General features: G+C 50.7%; 1 protein-coding gene across 9 annotated transcripts in view; it reads left to right on the top strand.

Annotated features, from left to right (window-relative positions):
* The window catches only part of GREB1 (growth regulating estrogen receptor binding 1), an 89,916-nt gene that overhangs the window by 59,272 nt on the left and 9,149 nt on the right, over positions 1-21,495 (top strand). For 6 of the 9 annotated variants that reach the window (XM_041757385.1, XM_041757383.1, XM_041757381.1 and 3 more), the window contains 11 exons: positions 1,753-2,092; positions 2,881-2,996; positions 3,672-3,871; positions 5,176-5,277; positions 8,201-8,829; positions 11,604-11,706; positions 13,834-13,992; positions 14,936-15,078; positions 18,403-18,564; positions 20,382-20,586; positions 20,958-21,132. In XM_041757385.1, coding sequence (XP_041613319.1) covers positions 1,753-2,092; positions 2,881-2,996; positions 3,672-3,871; positions 5,176-5,277; positions 8,201-8,829; positions 11,604-11,706; positions 13,834-13,992; positions 14,936-15,078; positions 18,403-18,564; positions 20,382-20,586; positions 20,958-21,132 — 2,334 coding nt within the window. Of the gene's footprint in view, positions 1-1,752; positions 2,093-2,880; positions 2,997-3,671; positions 3,872-5,175; positions 5,278-8,200; positions 8,830-11,603; positions 11,707-13,833; positions 13,993-14,935; positions 15,079-18,402; positions 18,565-20,381; positions 20,587-20,957; positions 21,133-21,495 lie in introns of those variants that run through there. The other 3 variants (XM_041757382.1, XM_041757386.1, XM_041757387.1) reach the window with 3 other exon arrangements.

Genomic DNA, 21,495 nt, shown 5'->3' with positions numbered 1-21,495 from the left:
TGCTCAGCTGACGACTGGGGGAACCTCTGTAGCTCTCCTGAGTTCTCTATTTGTGCAGCTTATTCCTCTCTGGTATTTTCTCCTGTGAACTCTTGCTGTCTTGATTTCCCTGGATTCCAGGGCCTTTCCCTCAAGTCAGGGAGACCATTGATGCTTTGCCTGGGTTCCCCTTTCCTGAGCACATTCCAGAAGCTTTTTCCAGGAAGAAGCTGAGGATTCACCTAATTTGATTTCCATTTCTAAGGGTCACCATCTTTCATTTCCCAATGCCCAATATCTGGAAACATTCTTATTTCATATATTTGTCCAGTTTTCTGGTCATTTCAGATGGATCAATATGATTTATATGGTCATTTCAGATGGATAAATGTGGTTCCTGTCCTTTTGCTGCTTGTCCTTTGAGAAGAGTTGAATGCAGGCACTTCCCACCATGTCAGAGAGGGGGAGAAAGTATGCTTCCTCCTAAATGACATCCTGCCCCTCTTCATGCCCATTCATCCCACCTTGCTCAGGGGGACAAGGGGCCACCGCAGCTGAGGTAGTCCTGTAGGGCAGGAGAGACCATGCATTTTCCACCCTGCTCTCTTGTTTTCTTCTTGGGCACTATTTGGCCAATGCACCAGGGCAGGGCAAAGTAGTCCTTGGGCTGCTGAGTCCCCTGTGTGCCAGCATCTGCAGATCATTCATGCCTTCCTGAGACAGCAGAAACTTGGTAATGGCAAATTTGCCAAGCCAGCTCTCCAGTTTATAGAACCCATGGCCTTGTTGAAATGCTAAGGACAAGAATAAAGAGTTGACAAGAGAAGACCTCAGAAATTCTGTGGAAGGGGATTGGTTGCCCTGATAGAACTCTCGGGGTGGCATGGCCATGGTAAGGGTCTGATCTCTGTAGATCAAGAAACTACTTTATCTTTGCTCCAAAAAGCCACTGTGTCAGGGGACACATTCCAGCTAAATAAACCCACAAGAGCATCGCATGTAAAGTGGATGTCAATTTGTCTATTCCTACAGAGAATCACAGTGACCTAGAGGGCTGGGTTTTTCTGGTGGGGCTCTGGGTCTGTTTCTGACGTGTGAATCAGAAGAGCTCTAGCAGTGTGTGTGGTCATGGTGGGGTCACCACTTTCATGTGGAAACCTATGATAGATAACAGCTTCTGAAGCCAAAAGTGGGATTCTTGGTTTGACTATGTTCTGATTTGTAATTCGTATGTCAAATCACATTTAGTTACATTTCTCATTATTCCTCGTACTTGAATGCTGTGACGTGCCTTCAGGATAGTCACCCTCAATCTGGGGAATGTGATAGTCACACATACATGCTGATTGCTTGTGCTTCTATCTTCAGGGGGAACTGGGAGCAAATTTCCTAACTGAAAGAACCATAAACTAAGCTGAGGATAGAAGAAACAATCGCTTACTTTATTCACTCCCCTATTGGTTCATTGAATAAATATTTATTGAGCAGCTACTATGCACCAGGTTGTGGAAAACACAGAGGAACAGCAAACCTATGCTCTCGTTTCCTAGCTGGAAGTGTTTTGACTTCTAAGGAGGCTTCCATTTCAGGTTTGAAACAACCTGCCTCGAAAGGAAACACAACTTGTTTGCAGTCTGGGAGTTGCTGTGCCCGATGTGGTGGCCGCACTGGGTCACTTGTTTGCTGGGCGAAGGCGCTCGTCCCCCTGGTGTGCTCCGGGCGTCCCGGAGGTTGGCAGCAGCCCGGTCACGGCTCCATCTCTCTTTGTTGCAGGTTCCCCCGCCTGCACAGCGCGGTGATCAGGACCTTTGTTCTCGTGCAGCACTACGCGGCCGCGATGATGGCCGTGAGTGGCCTCTCGCAGATGAAGGACTACACGTCGGTGGAGACACTGGAGATCACCCAGAACCTCATCAACTCCCCCAAACAGTGCCCCTGCGGCCACGGGCTCATGGTCCTGCTGCGGGTGCCCTGCTCGCCGCTGGCGGCTGTGGCCTACGAGCGGCTGGCCCACGTGCGGGCGCGCCTGGCCCTGGAGGAGCACTTCGAGATCATCCTGGGCAACCCCAGCTCCGGCATCACCATCGGGAAGCACTTCGTGAAGCAGCTCAAGGTGGGCGCCGTGGTCAGGGACTGGCGGGGTGAAAGGTGCCTGGGAGAGTTGAGGGGGACCGTGACCGAGGGGTTACCGAGAGGTGAATGAGTGGCGAATCAGTGTTGCTGTCCATCACGCCCCCTCCACGCCCGGCCACCCTTCTGGCTGCCTTGCGTGTCCCGGCCCCACCTGTGGTACCAAATCACTTATAAATGTCGCCCCCCCAAAGCACATTGTCTTGATCTTTAAAATCTCGGGGGCTGCAGCGTGCCTTTCGTCCTTCCTGGGAGTGCTTTTCTCCTCGGCCTTTGTTTAGTCAACGCTTAAGGCCTGTAGAATCAACTCCACGTCTTCTCCTCTTTCAGGCAGCCGCCCCTCCCTGCCACCAGGGCTGGCGTGGTGCTCCCTGCGGGTCCTCCGGCCCCTGCCCCAGGTGGGGGGGTGCAGGGACCCCCCGACAGCCCCCCCCCAGCACAGTGCCTGGGCCACAGCTTCGCACTGGTCCACAGAGATGGGAGGGAGTCGCAGGGAGTACTGAGGGCAGAGTGGGGTAGGAGGAGCTGGGAGGGGGGCCCGGCCCGCGCTCACGCCGCCACCGGAAAACCGCTCCGTTGCTGAGGGTGTGCACTGTCTCCCGAGGTCCGCTGAGGGTGCCGCGCCGGGCGGCTGGGGTGCAGCGGGAGCTGACGCCGTGCTTGTTTGTGGTGTGAAGAGCCGTCCGGAGGAGGACACCGGAGACCTGTGAGCTGGGCCAGTCGGAGGGCAAGGGCTCTCTCGCCACCTCGCTGCTTTTCGGTTCTCCACAGATGTGGCAGAAAATAGAGGACGCCGAGTGGAGGCCTCAGACCTACCTGGAGCTGGAGGGCCTGCCGTGCATCTTGATCTTCAGCGGGATGGACCCTCACGGGGAGTCCCTGCCGAGGTGAGGAGGGCGCCGTGGCCTGGGGTCTGCGAAGGGCCGGCTGCCTGTGCCCGCGCCTGTGGGGCCTGGGCCGGCCCGGCTTCCGGTGCCCCGTGGCAGGTGGAGTCTTTTTTTTTTTTTTTTTTTGTATATTTTTTTATTGGAGTTCTATTTGCCAACATATAGAATAACACCCAGTGCTCATCCCATCCAGTGCCCCCCTCAGCTCCCGTCACCCAGTCACCCTGTCCCCCCGCCCGCCTCCCCTTCCACCACCCTTTGTTCGTTTCCCAGAGTCAGGAGTCTCTCATGGTCTGAGGTGGAGTCTTTACGTGCAGAGTCGTCATGGATTTGCGCATCTATTGTGATAGGTTTCCAGCCTGTGGCAGTGAAATGTGTCTGAGGTCTGGGCAGCTTTTCCTGATTCTCAGACAGGCACCATTTGAGCTCATGGGGGGTGCGATGGCTGTTGCTGGGGCCCGTGGGTGGAGGTCCTCCAGCTGGGGTGAGGCTTGACGCCTCCCTCAGCTTCACCCCGTGAGGATCACCAGCTGTGTGAGGGGTGGCCGTTCCATTTAGGAACGGGATCATCTTGAGGAGGTCAAGGCTACATCAGTAGGACCCCCGCCCCCCCGGCAGTGCTGGGAGCAGTGCCTCTGTTGCAGAAGACACTCAATAACTTCTTTTCCCCTCTAGGTCTCTGAGGTACTGTGACCTGCGTCTAATAAACTCCTCCTGCTTGGTGAGAACAGCACTGGAGCAGGAGCTGGGCCTGGCCGCTTACTTTGTGAGCAACGAAGTTCCCTTGGAGAAGGGGGCTCGGAATGAGCCCTTGGAGAGTGATGCGGAAAAGCTGAGCAGCACGGACAATGAGGACGAGGAGCTGGTGACGGAAGGTGAGGGGGGCAGCTTGCACTTGTGCAGGTGCTCTGGCCCTGGGGCCCGTCTGATGGCCAAAAACTATGAGTGCATTCTAGATCTGTCTTTGCAGGAAAAGGCACATCCCTTGTTGAATTCAGATTTTGCTTTCCTTTCCCTCTTTTTTGGTGGTGTGAGAAAATGAAATCTCGATTGGCTCTTCCTAGTTCTAGAATTCTTAGAGAATAGGAAGGAAAATTGAGGTTTCTTAGAACTCAGGATCCTGCTCTGTTTGACTTGGTGGCATTACCGCCCTGTATAAGATTCACTCACTTATTTTCTCTGCGTGAATCAACAAGATACGTCTATTATCAAGATTTAGGAGAAAAGGCCAGTTTCATTTGAAGACGTGAAAATCCAACACTGTATTTTAACAGGACACACAAATCAGGGCCATGCAGAGCATCTAGCTATTGTCAGTAGCACAAGAAAAAAGACAAAGCTGTTTATATGAAAATGTGAAGCATTTGTGGGGTGTGGTGTAGGTTCTAAGACCCAGCTCCTCTTCCCACTGCACCTGCTGGTTCTGTGACTTGGGACACGTGATGCCTTCTGTCCTGGTCTCAGATTGCTCATCTGTAAGACGGAGACTAAAGGCCCCTGGGCAGACTCTGCTGGTGCTGTAGTGACCATGCATATGACCCTGACACTAAGATGACTCGGTCTCCCTGTTGCCTGTGGGCTGAATCTGCACTCCTGGCACTTTATGACCTACCTCTCTAGTCTCATTGTTCATTCTTCTCAGCTCCCCAGCCCCCGCCCCATGCTGTACCCCATCCTGTTGATCACACTCAGCTCATAGGGGGTCCCTGGCTGTGCTCTGCTCTTGTCACCTCTAGGCCACACAGAGGCTCTCCCTGTGGCTTTCAATTCTCCCTCTTCTGTGCTTCACCTAGAAACTTCTGCTGGCTCAGGTTGGGTCACCCCTTCCAAGAAGTCACCTGCTCTTGCCTCTCTGTGCTGGGTGGGAGCCTGGCTTCTGGGCTCCCTGGCCTCTCCCTGTACTCCTTACACTCATAACTGCGGCTCATGAGAAGGAGCCTCCATGAGCCCAGGGTACCTGCCTGGCCTCCCCTGCGCCCCACCCCTTCTTTGTCCTCGGGGCCCTGTCAGAGGTGGGCACCTGCAGGGTGGTAGCTGGGTGGATGGATGGATGGATGGATGGATGGATGGATGGATGGTTGGATGCTAGAAGTGAACACACTTTGCAAACTATAAAGTGCTGGGCTGACATACGAGATGATGCTTACGAGGTATTTTCAGTGTGTGTGTCTTGAAACAGGCTCCACCTCGGAGAAGAGGAGCCCGGTGAAGAGGGAGAGGTCCCGCTCCCATGATTCGGCATCTTCGTCTCTCTCCTCGAAAGCATCCAGTAAGTCTCAAGGTGCGAAAGAGTGCACATCTGGATGCTTCTTTTGAGTTTGCAGAGAATGAAAAGAGATCTTTATTTTATCCAGAACTGGAGAGAGAAGGGAATCTTTGAAGAACTGGGCTTGCTTAGGGAGGAATTATGTTTCTGGATGGGGGTCCAGGACATCAGAGGTTTGGGCAGGACCTCAGAGTTCTGGGAGAAGATCATGGACTCTATCCCCTTGACAGCCTATGCTTGGCCATGTCCCCTGGCTGCTCCCAGGCAGCTGTTGGTTTAGGGGATCACTGTGCCCTTGAGACGGGAGGGGCTGAGGTGAGGTGCTCTTGTCGAATCCAAAGGCAGAGAGATGTGGACACAGATTTCTCTGGGGGAAAAGCAACAGAAGGCAGCAGGTGTTCCCTGAGCCCTGGACCCAGATCACACGGAAATGGGGGTAAAACGCCCAGTCTCTGCCTAAGGGAGGCTTGGTGTCTGGGAGCAGACAGGATGGACACACGTGAAACAGGATCGCCGGTCTTCCTGTTGCAGTCATCACCAAGAGCCGGCTTTGTTTCTGAGTCAGGGCATTGAAAGACACGTTAGAGACAGACCTACTCTCGGGGAGTTCATCAGTCCTCATAAGCCAGGTGATGTTGCATTAGGGGCTGCTTTGCTGTCCCTGCACAGTCACACATATGAAGTGACAGGTGGGTGAAGAGGTAATTTTGTCTCAGGTGGGGGCAGATTTAGGGGTAGGGTGCGGTCTCTGCGGGTTTCGGAGAGCAGCTGGCCATTGGGTCTCAGAAGAGAAGATATTTGGGACAGAGGAGGCTCAGGCTGTGGAAGTGCACGTGGTGCTGGGCGCAGTGAGCGGTCCCGGGGCCTGCAGCTCTGGGCGGGGGGTCAGGACATGGCTGCGGAGGGCAGAGAGCACCCAGGGATTTGGTTTCCTGTCTTCTGACCCCCTCCTGACCCCTCCTCACACAGCCCACGGGTGACAGTCAGCCAGGTTGAGGGGGGTCTCCCTCGCAGTTACACGCAGAGGGAGTCAGAAAGAGGCCTCCTTCACATCAGCCGGCGGCTCTGCGGCAGAAGGGAGACCTAGTCCCTCGGCTTGGGTCAGAAAAACCAAATGCTACAGCTTCCGGTCCTCTGCCCCAAATAATATAGGGAGCCTGGGCCCCTGGGGTGGAGCTGGCGAATGGGTGAGTGAATGAATCTATGCTATTCAGAACATAGAGGAATGGTGGAATGATGCTTTTTCTGTCTCATCCTGGTGGGACAGCTTTCTAGAAGGTTCTGAGGATCCACTGGTCTGTGCGGTGTCTTCAGGAATAGAATGTCCAGGCTATGGGCCAGGCTTTCTCCTTCTGGATTGCTTCAGTTAGGTGAAGTGACTTTCTTAGCCAGGACTCCTCAAAAGGTCCTGAGATTGTAAGGGGGTCTCTGCCGAGATGCTTCCCATGGCCTTGGGTGCCATATGTTTCAGAGATGAGGGTACAGAGGCCCAGGGAGGTCAGACACGTCTCCACAGCCACACGAGTCAGGGTGGGGACCTGGCTGGGGCTGGGTCCCATTTTTATAGACCGATAATCCCCCTGGATTCAACTGGGGACAGACCAATGGAGGTCTGGAGGCGGACGGAGATAAACATCAGTGTGGATGTCATCCTTGGAGGCCTACCAGGCTGGCCCTCACAACCCAGGGAAGTGGACGAAGACATTGGGGTTCCCTTGGTCTACTTTTGGAATCTTGTTCCTCTTTGAGGTCCTTCAGGCCTGTCTGTCCTCCTGGCCCCAGGCCAGTGCCCCAGTCCCTCACAGCCTCCCCACATCTGCTCTTCTGCTCATCCATTGACACGGAGCCAGTCGCTTCAAGTGCCTTGCCCGAGGACGACAAACCTCAGCCGGAGCCAGGCCTTGGGCAGAAGGGGACTGGCCAGTGCTGAGTCCCTCTGTCCCTGAGCCCTCTGTAAAGGCCTAGATGCAGGCTTCAGAGCTGAGTTGTGGGGTCTTTGCTGGGGAGCTCAGATCCAGAGGGGAAGTAGCCCGAGTGGCATGGTACATGGGGTGCAGGCCAAGCTAGGGGCTGCAGGGTGGCAGGAAGGCATCTCTGAGGAGGATGGTCAGGGGTCTCAGGCCTCCCTTGGTCTATCTTGTCTCCACACCATCTCCTGGGAAAGGACAGATTTAAGACAACGATGCATTGGCCTGTCTGCCCTGCTTTCTGTGGGGCCTGAGGTCTGCAGGTCTGCCATGAGCTGGCATGCGAGCCCTGGTGCATGTGGCTGGGATGACCTAAAGGAGAGCAGGGTGCTGTCTGGTGCATCCAGGTGACCACACTCACCAGGGTCTCAGCATGGTCCACGTGGGGGAAGGACACAGGAAGGTCCCTATTTGGGTGGCTGCTGTGCGTGCTGCATGTCCTCTCCTCGATCCTTCTAAAAGCTAGGTAATTCTAGTGTTTGGTAAAGCCTACTGTGTCCTGCGAGTCAGGCTGGCAGTTTGAACTAGAAGCCACCGCTGCGCTGGTGCAGACATGAGCTGTGAGCTCCATGGTCACATGGGACAGATGGGAGAGGTGTTCCTGGGAGCACCTGCAGGAGGGTCTCTTGAGCACTGAAGGCAGGGTGCTGTGGGACAGATTGGGTCAGGGGGATGCAACGGAGAGACTTTGGATGCAGTGTGCAGGGTTCTGGGGTGGCTGTAGGGTGAGGCCACTCCATGGGACCCCGGGTCTCCCCCTTCAGCAAGCTGTGGCTCTGTTCTAGGACAGGAGACTTTCTGTTTGCCCAGAGTGGGGATTTCATTAGTGAGAATTCCTAGTGTTGTCAAGCACGGGTAGTTTATGTCCCAGAAGTGGGGATGGGGGGTGGTTTGGCGAGGGTCCTTCCCAGGGCGGGACTGAGCCTGTTTTCCTAAGGCTTGTGTTTTCCTAAGGCTCGTGTTTTCCCCAGGCTCAGCACCGTGCGGGGAGTCCTTGGCTCAGCCCGCGGCGCCCTCGCAGGGGGAGCGGGCCCGATCGCCTCAGCCCTGCGGCCCCTCGGAGGAGGCCAGGGCCCCCGGTGACAGACAGAGGCCCCATGCGAGTCGGGGGCCACCACCAGTCATCAGCAGGCGCAGCCCTGGGCCAACCCCCCAGCCGGACTCCGGCCTGAGGACCGGCCAGAGGAGCGTCCAGGCGTCGGTCACCGTGTCGTCCTCCCAGCTGTCCTCCTCGGGCTCCTCCTCCTCGTCTATGGCGCCTGCTGCTGGCACCCTCGTCCTACAGGCCTCGCAGTGCTCCATGAGCAAGGCCTGCCGGCAACCTCCCATTGTCTTCCTGCCCAAGCTGGTGTACGACATGGTCACGGCCACCGACAGCAGTGGCCTGCCCAAGGCCGCATCGCTCCTGCCCTCCCACTCGGTCATGTGGGCCAGCTCCTTCCGCCCCCTGCTCAGCAAGACCATGACATCCACGGAGCAGTCCCTCTACTACCGGCAGTGGACGGTGCCCCGGCCCAGCCACATGGACTACGGCAACCGCGCCGAGGGCCGCGTGGACAGCTTCCACCCACGCAGGCTGCTGCTCAGCGGGCCCCCGCAGGTGGGTGCTGCCCCGCTGGGGGCCCGGGCTCCGTGGGGCTTCTGGTGTTCACGCCCACGGGGCGGGTACGGGGCTAACAGCATCCCTTAGGCACACTTGCTATTGTCACTGCAGGCCCCATAGTGGGCAGGTGGGTACAGGTCAGGACCTGCAGGGCACCCACGGCTGGCTCACTTCCGTGCTCTAACCTGTTTCTTGCCTTGCGGGGTGTGTTTGTGTTTGCGGGTGCTGCTCCTTCAGACCCTGATTCTGCTCTTCCCACATCATTCCATTTGGTCCCCACGGCCAGTCTGTGCCAATCAGAAACACCCCCACCCTCCACCGCCCTGGATTCTGACCTGGAAGGTTTCGGTGAGACATAATGGGGTGGGGGTGGGCAGGAGGCCCGTCCCTATCCCAGCCAGTCACCCCACTGTGTTTTCCTAATAACGAAGACCGTTTCAGCTGTCAACCTGGCAGACATCTGCCAAGTGTTGGGAGCACATGAAGAGGACCGTGTCAGGTCTTGGAGGGGATTTGTCAGAACCATGCTGAGGTGGGAGGTAGGCTGTGGGGTGGGGTCGAATTATGCATCAGACAGCGCCTGACACCCTCGGCAGGACCCAGCCCTTCCGTGCCTCAGTGTCCTCTCTGAGAATAAGGCAAAGAATAATACGTGTGTCCGAGACGTGGGCATTAAATGAGAGAATATCACAGGGCACCTGATGGTAGAAAGCCGGTGGTGTTAGTTACTGCCCCCCCCCCCAGCAGTACCATCCTGCCCCAATTGAAGATGTGCTACCTTCTGATGCTATGTTAATTTCCTTATAGTCTGCTCCAAGAAATACAAACCCACAAAAATATGTATAAGAATGCTCATTTTTGAATTGTTTTACGATAGTGAAAAACCAAACCAGAAACAACTGAAGTTCCCTTGGTGCAAGGTCATTTGAATAAGTGTGAGCACAACTCTATCACGCAGTTCAGCCAGAGAAAGTTGGAGATAGGTCCCTTTCTGCTGACATTGAAATTTCTCTACGATTTTAAGTTGAAAAAATTGAAATAAAAAAAAATACGTTACAGAGTAACATACACGATGGAATATCAATTAGGGAAATAAGTATCAGTGTGTATGCATGTGTCTCTGTGTGTGAAAATACCAAAAATTCCCTGGCAGGATCATCACTGAGTTGTTACCCGAAGAGGGAGTGGGATTTGTAAACATTCTTCTTCGTCGGCACTCTGTATCTCTTGAATTTTTAAATGAGTGAGCCTATGTTAACTTTTTATAAATTTGAAGAAGGGGATTCTGGTTTCTCCCTATTGTCATGTTATTGGATGTCATCTTAAAAAAATTCGCCCATTTGATAGGTGAGAAATAATAAAAGTATAGTTTTATTAAGGTTGAATATATTTTTATGTACGTATGGGTCACCGCCACTACTTCCACAGTGATTTTTCTGGTGCATTTCTCTTACTTTTCCTTTAGGCATTTGACCTTTTCCTGTTGCTTTGCAGGAACTCCTTTAGAGATTATAGATGTTAATCCTTTGTCTATTAAATGTATGGCACATATTTTCTCTGAAAGCTCACCTGGTTATAGTTCATATTTTCTTTTCTAAAGTTAGTTATTTCTGTTCATCCACACTTGAGTACGGACTATGAACCAGGCGTTGAGCTGAGAATTTAGAAAGCATGTTCCCAGTGTAACGGGGTGGCAGGTTGGCTCATAGGTACCCATTTAACCATCTGTGACCAAAGTGAACTAGGACACATAGTGTCCTAGCCTGGTATGGGGCGGAGGGAGCAAGGGACTCTATGATACAGATGAAAGTGCAGGAAGAGGAGAAAGATCATTTTATTTCTTTTCCTGGCCTTAGGAGGAGAGAAGTGAGATGTCAGTCTTTTAAGTCTTGCATAGCAGATTTTGTTCTCTTACTGTTGACCTATCGATTAATATAAAAATATCAATATAATTAATTATGCAAGATTCTTTTTTTTTTTTTTTGAGTGAGTGAGTGAGCACGCATGGTGGAGAGTGGAGAGGGGGAGAGGGAGAGGGAGAGAGCAGATCTCAAGCAGATTCTACAGCCAGCACGAGCCTGATGTGGGTCTTGATCTCACCACCCTGAGATCGTGACTTGAACCAAAATCAAGACTTGGGTGCTTAACTGACTGAGCCACCCAGGTGCCCCTATACAAAATTCTTTTAAGACATTATTATGCTTTGTATTAGCAGTTTGTTTTTTGAAGCAGCCTGTCTTTAATTTGTGATTAAAGCCCTATTTCTAACAGCTTAGAAAATGTGGCCAATTAAAAGTAGAGACTCGTTGCCATGACTTAGAAGCAGGCAGGTCTGCTACTCACGGGAGTCCCTCTGTGGCCTACCCTGCTTCTGTAGGCCGCATTGCCCCTCAAATGGCTTTGCAAGCCCCCAGCTCTCACTTTATTTTTAATTTAATTTAATTAATTTATTTTTAAGATTTTACCTATTTTGAGAGAGAGAGAGCATGAGCTGAGGGAGGGCAGAGAGAGAGAGAGAGAGAGAAAAGCAGACTCCCTGCTGAGCAGGGAGCCCAGTGCAGGGTTCAATCCCAGGACCCTGGGATCCTGACCTGATCCAAAGGCAGATGCTTAACTGACTGAGCCCCCCCAGGCGCCCCCCCAGCTCTTGCTTTAATTAGGTGGGGTCTTTGAAAGAGACAGGTGGCATGGAGCGTGTGCAGGGCTCCAGTCAGTGCCTGCACGTGGACGGGGCGTACTGAGTGTTGGCTCCGATTTTAATGTCTTCACAGATTGGGAAGACAGGTGCCTACCTGCAGTTCCTCAGTATTTTGTCCAGAATGCTCATTCGGCTGACGGAAGTGGACGTTTATGATGAAGAAGAGATTAACATCAGTGAGTTATGTGTTGGTGACACTGGGGCTCAGAATCCTCTTGAATCGGTTTCTCAAGTGACTTTGTGTCTGTTACCCTCTAGACAGAATTCTCAGATCATCCCCAGGGCCTCGTGGGGTGCTTCTATCTCTCCCTCGTTTGCCCCATTTTGCTCGATATCAGAATAGTGCCCGGGAGGCCTCCATGGAGATAAAATCACTACACTAAAAATAACCGCCGTTTACTGCGTATCTTCCAAGTGTCCAGCACTGTGCTGGCTACTTTCCATAAACTGCCACACTTGATTTTCTGCACATCACCATGAGAATAATGGCTTATATCCCGATTAGTGACATGCTCAGGCGCCCAGCCGGGAGATGACAGAGCTGGAACCGAGCTGGATTTGATGGCCGCCTCTAGGAAGCAGGGTTATCCATCGGGAGAGGTTCCCATTCAGGCAGCTGAGCACATAAGTCTGTATCTTAGGGCAAACTGGAAGTATGTGACATGTGGGGAAAAGCCATTTCCTTATTCAAGGAGCAGAATATGCCCTGATTATGCTAAGACGCTCTTTGAACAGCTGTTTTATGATCTACTACCTCTTCGTACATTCCTCCAAGAGCTCATAAACTTGGTCTAGTAAATGATCTTTTCCTTTGGGAATGAAAATTTGTATGGAGAGTCCTGTCTGTGTTGCAAAGCAAGGGAACCAGTACAGTGTGCTGGCATCTAAGTAGCACTTCTTTTTATTTTTATTTTATAGACATTTAAAGTGTACAACTCGATGATTTGATATATGTATACATTGTAGTGGTGAAATCACCAGTACAGTTGGGCTAATTAACATGTTCATAGTTACCGTGTTCATTGCAGTCTTATTCATGACCATATGTTATGCGTTGATGGATAAATGTCCATCAGCAGATGGATGGATTAAAAAAAAATGTGGTTTATACACACAGTGGGATATCACCCAGCCTTAAAAGAGGAGAAAGTCCTGCTATTTGCAAACACAACACTTGTTTAGATGTTCCTAACTGTGTTTGCATTTTGCATTGGAGAAAATTTGGAACTGAGGAAGCCCATCCAGCCCTTGGTCTTTCCTTTGAAGGAAGAAGGAAAGAGGCTCTTTGTCCTACCTCTGAGCTTTCACCCCTTCCCCCACAGTTTTTAACTGAATTTCAGATGAAAATCAGCAGACCTGTTGAGTCTCTTATGTCCTCAGTTTCTTGGATAGCCCAATGATAAACAGGATTTGAACCCAGTTTGCTAAACTGCAAAGCCCATTTTCTCAGAAACTCTCTTATTGCCTTGGTTTTCTCTTTGGTAAAGCTTGGATAATTGCTGTTTTACGGGGTATGGTGAAGATTAAGATACATAGGAAGCACTGAGCACCTATCACCTACACAACAAACGTGCCTCTCCTTCTTTCTTTGTGTCTTTCTTCTCTTATGGACATGGACTCTGCCCATGAGTAGATATAATGATTTTAGATATGATTTTAGATATAAAAATCAATATGTTATATAATTTGAGTTGGATCAACTAGATTTTTTTTAAAAAAATTTTTTACCAACAAGCATGAGTGAGCATCATAGATAACACCAGTTATAATATAAGATGATACTTGGCAAATGTAAAGATAGAATTTGGGCCATGAGTGGTGCTGGCATTCAGAAGGGAGAAAGCAATGGGCTTGAATACTTAGGTTTTCTAGAGGTGCAGTGGTAGGAGTTGGCTATATTGGCTACATAGCATTTAGATATAAGGCAAGATCGAGAACTATGTTAGATTCCATTAGCAAGGGGAACTAGTGCACTACATATGGGAGGGGGGCAGTGCTGGGGGGAAGCGCAGAATAAGCAGTAGGTATATTGGGAGGAGCGGAAGTCAGTATAGGAGTCAGAAAAGGAAACACAGCACAGGCTGTTCCTCTGAATAAGAGATAGACCTGAAGGCACCTTTTGCCTCCTAAGAACAATCCTGAAAATGTGATATGTTCCAAGAGCCTTCGAGACAGTAGCATCCCCTAGTAACCCATAGACTCAGTGACAGCTCTGTCACAATTATCGCCCTTGTACACATTTAAAAATCAATCATTCTGACTTCCTAGTTTGTCACCTGTCTCTGTTTCCACCAATCTTACAGATCTCAGAGAGGAATCAGATTGGCATTACCTCCAGCTCAGTGACCCCTGGCCAGACCTGGAGCTGTTCAAGAAGTTGCCTTTTGACTACATTATTCACGATCCGAAGTATGAAGATGCCAGTCTCATTTGTTCCCACCTTCAGAGCATAAAAAGTGAAGGTCAGCCTTATGAATCTCTTGCTCTGCCTTCTTCCAGTGTACAGGGGAAGAGCCTCTTAGAGGGCTGAGCTGAACTGTGTTGGTGATGAGCTCGGTTGTCTGGTGGTGGGAAATAACCAGCAGTGGCTGGTAGAGAACTGAGGTCCCTGTCTCACTGGACAAGGATGGGCTCTTCCCGTGAAGGCAGGCTGGTGGCTCTGCACGTGCGGACAGTGATGAGCATCTCCTGGTGATGTGTCATGGTCAGAATATCCTGAAGGTTCTGATTAATAGAGGATAGAAGACATATTTATGTATGAATTTGGGTTGTCATACTGAAATGCACATATTTCCCTCTCTACCCTCGGTATCTTGTTTTCTTCCTCCTCCTTCAGGGGCCACCCAGTTTCATGGTATTAGGACCATCAGCAGACCTCGGATATTAGTGGCCAGTATGATTTTAAGCACAGACTAGAAAAATTTGACAAGTGGAAGTGGGAAGGAGGATACTCACCAGTCTCCATTGTCAAACCAAGGATTCCATCATCCTTGTTCTCAGAAGCATTTTCACTGACACATCCTTCACATAGACCAGTCTCTAACCCGGGTTTAGTATTAAAATCTTAATCTTACTAAGTCATTTGGCAAACCAGAGGCAGTTCATCTGCAGTACGGTATCTGCGTATTCAGTTGGCAATCCATTTGTGTTGTTATGGAGCGAATCCTTGAATATGTCTTTAAATATATGTAGGCCCATGAGTAAGACCGCTTGGGAACCCTATTCATTTCTCCTACTGGGTCTCTGTTGTGTCTGACCAGATGAGTCACCGCGGGGCCCAGGCAGGCACGATCACACGAAATCCTATTATAGCATCTCAGCTCATTTCAGTCTGTTCCATGGAGAGCTCTGGAGAGCAGGTTTGTTGTGCCTTCTGCTGCTCTGTAATGCCGGGGTTTCCTGCAGACAGGGGGATGTCCCGGAAGCCGGAGGAGCTCTATGTGCGGCGTCAGACAGCGCGGATGAGGCTGTCCAAGTATGCAGCATACAACACATACCACCACTGTGAGCAGTGCCACCAGTACATGGGCTTCCACCCCCGTTACCAGGTAGGCTGCAGGGCATAGAGGCCTCGTGTCTCCAGGAGCACTGCTGACAGCTCTTCCACGTGTTTTTCATCTTGAGTAATACCATTGGTTTGCTATTCTCCCTATGTTTTCATTCCAGAGTAGGATGTGGAAAGTTCTGGAAGCCTTTGCTTCCTGGTCTACTTGTATCTCCAATTCCCTTCAATAATCTGGGAAATTATTGCTGACACCACAGAAACAATGATTCTCCTGGGATTACACATTTGCCAGTGGCAAAGTTAACTGACTGTAGATGTCCCCATTTGCTTTATGTCCTAGTGATTTCAAAAGTGAGTTCAGTGCCATGGACACTGAGTGGCTGATGTACCAATCACAGAGATGAATAAGCCTTGTCCCCATATTCAAGACTCCCAGTCTAGGGAGAGATGCTCAAAACTTTGGAATGATGAAAAGCTGGCAGGAAAAGCAGTATAGTTGAAGCATAGAAACTATGTAGAGGAGAGAGATTAGCATTTATTGAGCACCTACTACATGCCAGACAACGTGCTAGGCACTTTTGATATGTCAGTACTTCCTGTAACCTTTTTACATGATAGAAAATGATATTTCCTTTAGTCAGTGGGGTAAATGGATAAGGCTTCTGGCCCTGGGCTCAGGCTGTCCCAGGTTCTGGTGGTCACCTGGAGGTGTCCGTGTTTGAGTCACACTTGTGATCCATTCAGGATGCACTGGGTAAGAAGTTGCCCTGTCTAGTTTCTTACGTAATTGCCACCAAAACCCCATAAGGCAGGAACATTATCCCCATTTTATAAATGACGATACTGTCTTGGGTGGAAAGCAGAGGAGAAGGTTTTGAAGAATCAATAAGAATTTGCCCAGCGGCCAAGGCAGATAGGAGTGGGAACCGCATTTAACAATTTATTTTATTATTTATTTATTTATGATAGTCACAGAGAGAGAGAGAGAGGCAGAGACACAGGCGGAGGGAGAAGCAGGCTTCATGCACCGGGAGCCTGATGTGGGATTCGATCCCGGGTCTCCAGGATCGCGCCCTGGGCCAAAGGCAGGCGCCAAACCGCTGCGCCACCCAGGGATCCCGGGAACCGCATTTATAGTGAGGGGAGACTTGGGGTCTCTGTGGGAATTAGAAGTGATTTTAGCCGGGCATTGCTGGACCATGAAGTGCAAGAGGTGGGTGGTCCCAGGAGAGGCCACAGGAAAGGTGAGGCAGAGACACCACAGAAGCCATCAGGTTCAACCAGAGAAAGACAAATATGATGTTACTCTTATGCGGAATTTAAGAAACAAAACAGATGAACATAGTGGGAGGGAAGGAAAAATAAAATAAGATGATAACTGAGAGGGAGACCCTTAACTCCAGGAAACAAACAGGGTCACTGGAGGGGAGGAGGTAGGGGGATGGGGCCACTGGGTGATGGGCATGAAGGACCCCACGTGCTGTGATGAGCCCTGGGTGCTATATGCAATGAATCAGTGACCTCTACCTCTGAAACTAATAAGGACTATATGTTAATTAACTCATTTTAAATAAAATTTAAAAAATAAAGGTATGCTATGGGGAAGGGGAAACGAGCACCTTTCCAGGCTGGCCTGATGTGGGCAAAGCTGCACTTTGCATAGTCTCTTAGCTGTTGGGTGTAGGTTCACAGAGGGCTTGGTGAGGCTTGGTGTTGTCAGGTAGCAGGCAGGATTTTACATTTAATGTTTCTTTTCATTTCAGACCTAAGTAAGGGAAGGGGAAGGAAGCAGCTGGAGCAGGAGGAGGTGGTGGGAGCCAGTCAGACACCCACAAAACCCATAGGGGTGTGCAGGGTAGCTCACACCTGTGGCTGCTTCCAGAAGGGCTTGCCAGGTGTGTCCCTTTTGCAGAGGCGAACAGCAGAGAGTGGCTTTAATTTTCCCGAGTTGGCCCGGCCTGGAGCTGAGCTGTTGCTGAAGTAGCGTCAAGATTGATTTTTTTTTTTTTAAATGGTTCAATTTTACAGTAGACAAAATCAGAAAATGAGTATGAGCAGTTTTTTAAAGAATTAAAAACAAATCAGTAATTCTCTTTGCTCCAGATAAGCTGTCCTAACATTTCCCCCTCGGATATGAAGTTTTTCTTTCAAAACAGAGAAAATAAACGTCAAAACGCTTTCTTAGCTTTGAGATTTAAAGAACTAGAGGAGGCTTGTGGGATGTCGTCATGGTCCCGTCAGTAGGTGTCCGCAGTGAATACCAGACCTGAGCTCCGGAGGCCCTGGGCCCTGGCTGGCCTGCACCCCTGTGTACAGAGGTGCTCAGGTCTGGGGGCCACAGTCGTGGGGGCTCAGAACCAGGCCACACGAGGAGTGCTGACGGGCACGCCCCTGCTCCCTGCTGGCATGTCCAGCTCCTGTTCACCCTGCTGTCTTTCCCTCTCTCTCAAGCCTCCCTGATCTTTTTTAATGAAGCTTCCTCAGTTACGTCCCCCTCTGCTCCCTCCCCAGGTCAAAATCTATTTCTGTCTCATCGCTGCTCCCAAAGGGCTTTGCGGTTCTAGTGGAGAAGCCACAGGAGGGGTTTACAGCTGGTGTGTCCTGCCTCTGCCCACCCTCCCCAGGCCTTGAGGCCTTGGGGATTCTCAGGGGTGCAGTGCACATACTAGCTGAAGTCTGGGGACAGGCTGTCCGCCAGAGGCGGAGGGGGGTCAGGGAAGGAGGCTGGGGCAGAGCCATGGGGCATGGGGTTAGGGGCTCACACTAGAGAGCAGTGCAGCAGAAAAGGGGTGAGGCTGGAGCTGGGGATAGGAGTGAGCCTAAGACCCCTGAGTGTCAGTTTCCACATCCATCAAGTGGGGGTGGGGGTGGTACCCGCTTCATTGGATTGTTCATTATGGCACCCAAGGGGCCCATACAGTGAGTGTGACAGAAGCGTACAAATGTATGAAGTTACTGATACGGTTTAATTAATGTGTTGCTACGCATAATGCCTGGGATGGAAAAATACGATTATTAGAATTAAAAAATGAGATGATGTGAATGTTTGAGTTGATAATCTAGCACACCTCCGAGCCAAATCAAGAGTCCAGAGGGGGTTGGTGCCTAACGTGGCATCACTGGTGAAGCACGATCAGAATCGAATATGGGGAGGTCTCCAGCTCAGTGCATGTGGCCTCGACCCTGTTTGTCCAGTATCAAGAACTGGGTGTCCACACTCTGTACTGGAGGCAGCCTGTGGGTTTCTTGTGCTGTGGGGGCAGGTGGCAGTGACCTTGGTGTTGTCATGCCCACAATGGGCCTGGGTTCTTCTGGAAGTAACCCCGGACTCTGATGACAAGCTCTGTCCTTTCCCCTCACACCTCAGCTCTATGAGTCCACCCTGCACGCCTTTGCCTTCTCTTACTCCATGCTAGGAGAGGAAATCCAACTCCACTTCATCATCCCCAAGTCCAAGGAGCATCACTTTGTCTTCAGCCAACCCGGAGGCCAACTGGAGAGCATGCGGCTGCCCCTCGTCACAGACAAGGTACTGGCTCTGAGTCCAGTGGGTCACAGCAGTGCGTGGCTGCAAGTGACCGTTGCACTGGAGACCTGGAAACCCTACTTGCCTGATGAGTCAGGGGCAGGTGGGGCAGGTGGGGACTGCTGTGGTCATTGAGCTTGAAGGGTGGCAGAGCACTTGGGCTTTAGGGTCAATCCAGCCCCAGTTTGAACCTCATCCTCCCATTTCCTAGATGTGTTTCTGAACCTGCCACTGAATATTGCTGAGCCTCAGTTCCCTTATCTGTGAACTTGGGCAGCAGTGCCTCTCGCAGGAGCTTCTCATGAGCATGGTTTGGATTGACTGCCATAAAGCAGCTGCGTAGTGCCTGACCATGACAGGTGTTCAGTAGGTGTCCATCCCTTCCCCTTCTTGTCTGTATTGCTGTTACAGAACATTTGAAACGGACTAAGGTAGTAGAGTAATGTAGTGACCACTTGGGGCCTGTTCCCTAAGCTGCGATGACTAGTACCTCATGACCAGCCTTAATCCATCTGTCCTTCTCTTCTGCCGTCCTCTGTTATTTGGAAGCGAATCAGATTCCAGATGGTGCAGCACATCAGCCATAAAAGATACATTTTCTCCCTTTGGAAGAGGTTGTTCTTAATAACTCATTGTCTCTATGACCTGCATTCTTAGAGGTGCTCCTCCTGGGGACGCTTGCTTTGGCAGGTCAGCCTGACACTCTCAGGGTCTGCTTGCTGCCCTCCCGCCAGCCCCAGCCAATGTGAACCTTGTGTGGAATGCTGCTTTTCCTTCTCCAGAGGGCTAGTATCATAGGGTTGAATAGCCTTTCCAGACCCGGCAGGTTTTTACCAAGCATCGAAAAACATTTGCAAAGAACCAGAGGGGTCTTGATTATAGGGTGTCTCCTACCCCATGGGCTGGGGTGGGCTGTTGCCCTGGTGGAGGATTTCTTGTGTTCCCCCACTCACTCTTCCAGCCAGTTCTGACCAGAAACTGGTTTGGGGCACCAGCTGCATCACAGCTTGGTAGCAGGTGCTCTGAGGAATTCAGAAGGAGCAGGAGACCTAGCTCAGCTAGAAGAAATTTCTGTTGAGGGAGGGGTGGAAGAAAACATAGTTATTTATGTAAAAGATTCACAACCCGAGTATATAAGGAGCTAGGCTGTATGGATAAGGGATTGAGGGATGTAAGTCTTCCAGAGTAGCATATACGTAGCCACATACTCAGTGCTAATTTGGCAGGATGCTGCATTTGGGTAATTGATACATGCTAGTTAGTTTGGGTTGCATGAAGACCATCCCCAAACAAGCACTTCCTTAGCTCCTGATTCTCTGGGCTGACGGCTTGACCTCGGTCCTGCTGTGTGGTGACCTTGGCTTGGATGCGCTCACTCATGTGTCTGTGGTTAGTTACCGGGTCAGCTGGGGGCTGGCTGGGAGAGGGTGGTCTCAGGGGGATGCCCGTCTCTGCTCCCCGTGGTCTGTCCTCCACCAGCAGCCAGCCCCGGCTCATCCTGAGTGGGTTCTAAGAGAGGCCAGAAGGTGTCTGTCCTCTGGAGACCGGGCTTGGAACTGGCACACCATCATTTTCACATTTTATTTTATTTTATTTATTTTATTTATTTTATTTTATTTTATTTTATTTTATTTTATTTTATTTTTTTATTTTTTATTTTTTATTTTTTGGTAAAAGCAAGTCCCGAGGCTAAGCTGGATTGAATTGGAAAAAGACTTCATCTTTGGATGGGAGGTGCTGCAGAGTCACATTTCAAAGGGAAGGGAGTGATTGTGACCATATTTACAACCACTGCCCCTCATTACTCTTATGTTTTCCAGAGTCATGAATATATAAAAAGTCCAACATTCACTCCAACCACCGGCCGTCATGAACATGGACTCTTTAACCTGTACCACGCCATGGATGGAGCCAGCCACTTGCATGTGCTGGTTGTCAAGGAGTATGAGATGGCTATTTATAAGAAATACTGGCCCAACCACATCATGCTGGTGCTCCCGAGTATCTTCAACAGTGCTGGAGTTGGTAGGCATTTTTTTTTTTTAACCTGCCCTACTTGATAAAATTTCTGTGAATGGAGCCTTGGGAGAATATTCTAGAGATGAACATACTCAACATTTTTCATCAAGCTTTTTGATTTCTAAAGGTTTTTGATCTACTGGGCTATCCTTTCTTCTTTGATGTTTGGTTATTGATTTAATTGACATTCTCAGTGATCAGCAAGGATAAGCAGACACGTGTGTGTGCAGGTTGGCGATGGAGATGAGGACCAGCGGGAGCTGGCTGGTCTCGGGTGGGCCTCGATGAGCTGTTCTCATTCTGACTGGGGATTTTGTCCTGTGTGGGTGTCCACGGAGGATGGACCAGAGAGTGGGAGTGGTTTTTGGTCATTCCAGGTGCCGCCCATTTCCTGATCAAGGAGCTGTCTTACCACAACCTGGAGCTGGAGCGGAACCGGCAGGAGGAGCTTGGGATCAAGCCGCAGGACATCTGGCCCTTCATTGTGATCTCCGACGACTCCTGCGTGATGTGGAACGTGGTGGACGTGGACTGTGGCGGCGAGAGAAGCAAGTGAGACGCTCCCCCGACCCTGTTCCTTTTCAACAGGGGGAATCTCAGCCAGTGTCTGAGGACCCCGGGGGCACCCCATCTTAGAAGGCATGGTGTGTGGTGGACAGAGAGCCCTGCATGTGGCAGGCTCATGTTCTAAGCCCAGCTTTATTTTAAGTCTTTACTTTAAAAAAAAAAATGTATTGATATCTAATCCCTATAGAAAAATCACACAATAAATATTCAGTATAAAATCTCTGCAGGGCCGTCGGGGTGGCTTAGTCAGTTAAGTGTTTGAGTCTTGATTTTGGCTCAGGTCCTGTTCTCAAGGTTGTGAGACCGAGCCCCGTGTGGGCTCCTTGTTCAGGGGGCTGTCTGCTTCTC

The sequence above is a fragment of the Vulpes lagopus genome, chromosome 5 (genome assembly GCF_018345385.1).
Source record: "Vulpes lagopus strain Blue_001 chromosome 5, ASM1834538v1, whole genome shotgun sequence".
Taxonomy (NCBI): domain Eukaryota; kingdom Metazoa; phylum Chordata; class Mammalia; order Carnivora; family Canidae; genus Vulpes; species Vulpes lagopus.
This window is presented reverse-complemented; position numbering and strand designations above follow the sequence as displayed.